At 44.5% G+C, this 7,577-nt stretch overlaps 1 protein-coding gene across 1 annotated transcript in view; it reads left to right on the top strand.

Moving 5' to 3' along the window:
• T265_04496 (hypothetical protein) overlaps positions 1–5,188 on the top strand; it is a gene marked incomplete at both ends in the record, with an annotated part of 14,764 nt that extends 9,576 nt beyond the window's left edge. The window contains 3 exons of the mRNA XM_009169251.1: positions 145–341; positions 3,231–3,524; positions 4,807–5,188. Coding sequence (XP_009167515.1) covers positions 145–341; positions 3,231–3,524; positions 4,807–4,992 — 677 coding nt within the window. The remainder of the gene's footprint in view (positions 1–144; positions 342–3,230; positions 3,525–4,806) is intronic.
• Between the last annotated feature and the right edge of the window lie 2,389 nt (positions 5,189–7,577).

A 7,577-nucleotide genomic window follows, 5' to 3' on the forward strand; every position in this document is an offset into this window, starting at 1 on the left:
CGTACGGCAGTAAATCATCCTTGTTCAACGCCCACTTGCTGCTGATGACGCTATGTTTGTGTTTTTTGTGTGCCTCCTTCACTGTTTTCCGGCAATTACTCTCAATTCATCCTTTGTCATTCTCGTTCGTCTGTGATCAAACAGGAATCGACATTCTTCTTGGGATCCCCCGGAGCCAACACTATCGTGCTGCTAGGACATATCATGCTGACTGGTTTTCTGTCTTGCAAGCACTTGTTCGCTTTGACTTCCGATACCTGTGGACGAATCTGCGATCCAACCCATGGATGCCCTACGGTGGAAGTCGTGAAAAGACTGTCAATCTGTTCTCAGACTATAAGGTAGGGATTCGGTTATAACTTACCAACAATAAATGTCACACTATCTACATACAGTTTGAGCTGAAGGACGTTTTTGATGGTTTTGAACCACCGTTCTGTCGCAATCTTTGTCAACTCAAGCACCAAAAGTTCTGTTTTGAAAGAGGAAGAACTTTCGGTTATTTGTACTACAAACCTACACTGTGATGTTGGCATACGCTAACCTGTACGACTGGGACTGAGAGTATTCGGTGGCACTTCGTCCACAGTTGCTTGCATAGTATTTCATTTTTACCCCTTGCGGTCTGCAGGTGCGGATCAGAAATCAGCGGTAGGAGTGCAAGCGGAATTTGGTCACTTGGACTTTAACGGGTCGGCTACAAAATTAAAGGTATTACCGAACAGCACTATGTGAAGTTCGATGGTGCGTGTAAGCTTTCAAAATGTTTACCTGTGTTAATTTTGAAGGCAATGTTTTAAGTGAAAGGAAATTTTAACAACTGTGGTTTAAGTCTCAGTTCTAGTCGTCTTTGATTCATTCGGTGAGTACTGCAACTGAGTGGTCACATAGCCGGTGGCTATGTGACTCCATCACCGAGCTGTGGGGCGCTCGTAATTCGGCTATTTAAATGAGGTCCACTCACCCACATTTGTGGTCGGAGACATGGTGCGTTTGTCTTGCGCGCGAAGCGGCTAAGTTCCACAACCCTAAGTAAGGATTGGACGGACTTCGTGCAAGCTGGTTTCGCTCCTTCTTGAGTTTCATGAAGACCTATCTCGCTGTATCAATACAGAAATTAGTCTACTCTTCAGCTTACCGATTAAGTAGAATGGTAGAACCCATGTATCGAAACGCAGTGGGGTATTCAATTTCATGCGCACCAAGCATTACCTGTTGGGCGATTGCGTGCATGGGGAATTTCGTCTTACCGTTGTAGCTCGAAAGCCTGATGAGTCGTGCTGACTCGATTTAAGAAGCGTCTATAGGTCTTCCATCCTTTCGTCAATCAAGATAGTGTCATCGGCATATTTGAGGCCTGCAAATTCCTGGTGTAAGTTGGACGTTAGTGTATTTCTCCAATAACGTTTGTATCACCTAGTTAACTACGAAAAATAACGCCGGTGTTCAAACTCAGAGTAATTTTCGCCGTAACAAGCTTTGACGAGATGGCTAACCATCAGCAATAAAGATAGTCTAAATGACCCACGGTGGATAGGGCCGGACGCAGCGCGACATCCAATTGGGCAGGTGATAGGTTGCTGCTAGGATTTGGTTCGATGTTCCAGAAGTAAACATAGACTGAATATCTGGTCCACACATCTGTCGAGGCTGAGACTACTTTTATGAGGTCATGTTGCTGACATGTCATTAAATATCTTATCCAGCGCATTCATGCAAGGGACAATAAAAACTTCAACCACCACCTTTTCATGCGTTGGAAATGACTAGTTCGATGTGTTCCAGGTCTGTGTCCTTCGCTGGACATCAATTCTATGGCATGTTTTCATCAGCATGGGGTCATGAAAGACGGCGTGGAAGCTGGAAGACTTCGGAAGGCAAAATAAATTGTTAGATTGTCGCATCCAAGGACCATTAGCTCAGCGTAGCAATGGCGCTGACCATGTTTTCTTCATAGACAAGCTCAGGTCTCATTATTCCTCAAATGACCACGGGATGTTGATTCGGACTCCAGGAGGCTTTGGTTTACTGTTGCCGTATGATCACCACTGAAAGGTGCAGTATTAGCAGACACCTTGTTGGAACGTATTCCGGTATGTCTTGGTATGTCCTTAAAATTTTAATTTCACAGTGCACTATCCTGTTGCGACAGGCATTCTGCAGAAAGTATGTGGGCGACTACCTTTGCAGATCTTCGTATAGATATGTAGAGCGTTTCTCTGTGCGTATCGGTGGATGTTAGTCTGTCTGCTACTCTTCTTGACAAAAACACCTCCTAGACACTATAACAACGAGGAGGTTTTTCGGCCTTTGTCGTTTGCTTAGGTATCAAGCTTGACTTTGAGGCTGTAGGTGGCCGCCTTGTATTCACCTGGATGTGGCCTAGGAAATAGCCCCAATGGGTCTGCTGTCCAAGTTCATCAATGGCTTACTGGGAATGTTTTTGGTGAATTGGGTCTTTTGGTCAGTTTTCAATCGTTTGCCCCGTATCCATAGTTAACCGCTTACACAATTCTGTTGCGTGAGTCGCATGCTTAGCTCATTAAAACTGTCGGCCGATACTGTGGTTTTTACCACCGGCTGCTATCATTGTGTGATTTTCTCTGAATAACAGCCACTCCAGGCGTGTAAGATCACTAACAAGCGAGCGCCCGGTTTGTCTTACCTGTTCATGTATTGGGCCTCATTAACCACTTTAATGCGGCCTCCCCATGGTTAAGGAACTTCCGATTTGCACGAAACTCCATTACGTCCTCAAAAACGGGTGTGTCAGACACCAATCTTTCCAGTAGGGTTGCTAGAAGTGTTTTTTAAATAAAGAACGATATTTATCATTGTGTTTCCAGTCTATTTTGATACTAGATGAAAAACATTTTCTGTCTAAATTCCCCTTTTTTCCTTGCTTGAGGTCACTGAATACTTGGCCATGCTAGGCCATTCTCATTTTTGTTGAACTCGTAGTTCCATTCTTGAAGGCGAAGCGCTCTCTCTGACACAACATTCTACTTTCTGTTCGACATATATGTAGCACTTTTTTGCGGACGGCTTTTGAATAAATGGCCGTTCGTGGCCGGTAATGTTCCACTTCCATCAGCTCTGTTTTCCCGCTTACATTAGCTTGTCAAGTATCTCTTCTATTCATCTCCTGAGTTTTACGACCTCAAAAGAAAGCTTCTATCGTACTCCTAACTAAATGTTTATATATAAATATATATATTCCTCGCAACTAGTTGCTTTTGAATTGGCATCCGGACCTTCTGGAACTGCCGCTGGCCTCCTCGAACATGTTCACAAATGCCCGTGGCTTGGCCCGTCTCTTCCAACTCCTGTTGCCGCATGCGCGACACGGTTGTCCGCTGCATCAGGACAACAACAGCGACACCAACCAGAAGTGTTACAATTTCAACAATGAAACAGTAAACTGGATGTTGAGTGCACATGATTCTACGGCTTTCGAGGACCCCGTTCTACGACGTCCTTTGGCTCTCACAGCTTCTGGATTGATGATGTCTACGTCACCTGAGGTATGTTTGCTCTCCTTTGTATTCCACGCTGTCATCTTTAGGCATCGAAAAAAGTTTGATGGTTGCCCTTTCGGTGACGCTGGAGTTTCTGGGCACCGTTCAGTTATTTTCGTTCTGTTCAGCTGGTCATTAACATGTAGGCTGTTTATCTCCAAAGGTCAGCTCAGAACTTCCGTTCTGATAAACTAAGTTTTCGTGCTTGGTGACCAATGAGCACGCTTTGAAAAGTAGTAGTCCCATTCCGACTATGAAGATAATGTACGTCGTACTTTGCTGTGTCGATTTGTGTTTATGTGGGGTCGACCTGTCGGAGGCAACTTGTGCGTGATGAATACGTGAACTATCCACCCTTAGGCTGTCTGATCCATCTTTTTGGATGATGTAGATAATCTCGAACAAAGTCTTCTGAGAGGCGTGTGAGAGCATAGAACTACCCCATGTATTAAATTGACAAACAATACCAGCGAGGTGCACTCGTGCTGTAAGCCTTCTACATGACCCGTCACCTGTGTTTTGAAGTCAGTGCTCCAGCATAACACAGTGAGTAAATCTTTGTTTTCCCTAGACAACCAGTGCGTAGGTCATCAGAGCCAGATCCGGGGACTAATCCGAAGCAACTCGAATGCAGCCAAACTCAGGTGCACATTACCTTACATGCCGGATTGATCGAATAGTGAGATCAGGTTTGGCGGACCGCTCCATTGGTTGCCAGTGAAAACAACCGAGAGATTTGTCTAACTGTGGTCCTTATTTGCAATATGTGAACAAGCAAACCCGCAATAGGTGTGTTTCATCCATTTCATACAGTGGTTCTTGTGGTCAGCTACAGTACACGCTTCGTCTAGCGACAGTACGACTCGTCTCTTCGGGGTCCTTCTATGGTTAGGCTTCTGAACCAACCGTTTTGACAGAGGATCCTAATAGTCATCCTATCCAGGTTTGAGCGTCCTGACAGCATCTCAGTCCATGTACAACCATAAATTACGACTTCACAGCACTGAAACAACAGTTTTCAACGCTGACGTTACAATCGATAATGACGGTGGTGTGATGGGCGGCTTTCTTACTGTCACTCCTTGCTAATCGCTGAAGACCGAAATGCCAACTTCAAGCTTATTTCAAACAGTCAACCCTAGATCAGACGCTTCGCGTTGGAACACATCGTTTGATCAACCCTATCGTTTTGATGTGATTTAGCTAGTCATATATTATGCGTGGTTCATTTCACAACCATTAACATTTTTAATACTTACCGTCCTTTTGTCCTTCCTTTGCAATTCAGGGCAATCCCATATTTGGCATGTGGGATGATATTATGGGTCAGATGGTTTTTTTGGATCCAGCCAGGCGATTAACAGTGGCCTATATGACCAATCATGCACACGGACGAAGTCTTTCCCAGGACCCTATCATTTCCTCTTTGGTACAGTCTGTGTATTCATGCCTTACAAACCCTGGTGCTGTTTAGTGGCCAGACAGCACCGGGAGCACCCCATCCACGAAAATAAAAAATCCGTTTATTTTGCATTTAAAAGCCAATGTACACAAAAACTTGCTGACCAATTTTTTTCTGTTTTCTATCCGTTTATCCAAGCTTTTTCCCGATCCATAATTGTAGTCCCTGTTCTTTTTCTGATCCCATATCATATATTTATGTATCCCGGTGGCCTACAGTTTCGACTAATTAAATTTGTATCAGAATGCTTCCGTATTTGTCACCAATTTCTGAGCTCTCCTTCCGAGAGGCAAACGCGTCGGTAAAAATCGATTGAATCTGGTCGTTTCCACCGACTCCGCCCTCATGTATCATAGGTTACCTGGGATGTAAAAGAACCACTTTTCCGGACAGTCGATTGTTTCTGGAAAGGCCATTTAAAGCCACCCGTTTCATCCAGGAGTATTTCTCCGCGAATGGAAAGGTTATAAGGTAGTGAAGTAACAAGGAGATTGTAGAACAAATTGAACTGGAGTTACGAAACGCTTTCAAGGCTAGATGGTTGGGAAAGCAAAGACGTTAGTCCCAACCTCACACGTGCTTGCTACGCCGTAAGCGATGTCTACATAGGTGACAGCGTTTCAGGTATAGCGGATGGGTCATACTGATCAGGCTAACGCAGTCACATGAATGAGTCGCCTGGTTAAGCTCGAGCAAGTTTGTCGTTGTTTAAGCCAGCCAAATATCTATCTAGGTAAGCACGGTACTCTAGCTATTGGGGACTAACTAAGAATGAACCAGCCAAGGCTGCCTTTGGACATGTTTCAGTATGTAAGGGCATCAGAAGCAAAGCAGCTGGGAATGCCAGATCGCATGGCGGACGTGAGATCCAGCGACCAGAAGCTCCCCGAGATTCTTCGGTGCGCCAGTGGCCTGACTTCAGAAACAAGCAACATGTTTGGAGTGATGATAAGTACGATGATGGTAATGTAATTAATACCTTCAGCGGCAATTCTCGATGAAAAGTCAGCTGACCGTCTCAAAAGATCAGTTGTGGGGCAAAACGCTCAGTAGCATCTTACTACATGCGATATATTATCCTAACATAAATAAGTCTCTTAATTCGGTTTGGTTTAGATGACCGAAGGATCTTCCCAGTCTAGTCGGTGCATTGGACCCAAGTCGCAAACCAGTGTCTGCTGTTTCGATGCACAGTAGTCTCGCTCGAGATAGCTCAGTGTTCAAGGCGCGAACTTACTGACCGGAGCGTCCGTGGTTCGTAACTAACCCCGATATCTCGACTACTCCTGGGCAACCTGGTAGTATATCAGCCCTCATACTTCCTTGGGATGGCATAGAAACTAGGCACCGAAAGGGTCATACAGCCGAACGTTGCTATTGGCATGCAAATAATACATGAGTCGCCTTTACAATTACTTGCAGAAATATCACTTGGGCTATCTGCTTGGAAGGATTTCTCACTTGTCAGATACTTGGTAACTGTTCGCAACTTGTTACTGCGCGCACTGAAAGAATTTCTCCTCCACAATGTTGGATACCATCGTGTGGGAGCCAAATAAACTGATCTTAAATATCGGTTCAAATGAGCCTACCGGTGTAACGGTGGATACTACTGATGAGGCATGCGAGTAATATATTTTCTCATAACTCCGCTTCGCGTCTATAGGACAGTAGTATTTATATGGGATTTGTGGAATTTCTTTGTAGCATTCGTCTACATTTGAGTGATAGCCCATGACAAACCAGCAAAGTTCATGAAGACACGTTCAAGGAGGAGACCGATATTCAGTTCTTATAAGCAAGATGCATATGAGAATTTTACTTTCCTGTCCAGTAGTCTGACTATTCAGTTGGTGGTTTCTAATAAATAATACTATAATCAAATAACTAATAAGTGGCTGGTAGTCCATGCGATACACATTCACGTGTGAGAGATTCATGCGAGGTGAATCCGAGCTTTCCATTCACACCAATTAGCGTGCAAGTGGTTGGTTTATTCAGTCAGACTGAATAATCTACTAGCACGCCCCCGGACGTCACTTTTCACCAAATGGACCGAAGTGTGAAAGCCGAACCTAACTGACATTTAACACCAAGTCCCTCTTCCCTGAACACACGCATTCTAAGTATCAGACGAGGAACGTTTCTTTCCTTGGCTTATATGGGATTGCATTTGCACCCAGTTGACCGGTGTTCTGAAACCTGGACGGACGCCCTTGATGAATGCACTTTGTCCAAGGGTTCCATGTAGGTCGTTCACACAGCAAAGTGGTATCGTGATAGATGAACGCGCTTCTGAATGCACACGTCACAGAAGCCAAGTCTCGAAATGTTTAATTAAAAACACTCTCGCAATGAATTCGCTTGTTCAGTCAAGCGCAGTGCTGAGAACTAAGCGCATCTCTTTTACCCTTGTTCATCAAACTGAACATTTCTCGGTTGTCCATGCGATAATTACTCTCATGCGTTGTAGTAACAAGGTATATCGAGTTTGTGGACGCCCTTTCTTGAACATTTGGCGTTCTGGAAGGTATTTCGTCTTTCATTATTGGATGCCCAAAAGTATATATTTTTCGGCTCGCCAGGAGTGACTCCTC

This window comes from Opisthorchis viverrini, assembly GCF_000715545.1.
Source record: "Opisthorchis viverrini unplaced genomic scaffold opera_v5_74, whole genome shotgun sequence".
Lineage (NCBI taxonomy): Eukaryota > Metazoa > Platyhelminthes > Trematoda > Opisthorchiida > Opisthorchiidae > Opisthorchis > Opisthorchis viverrini.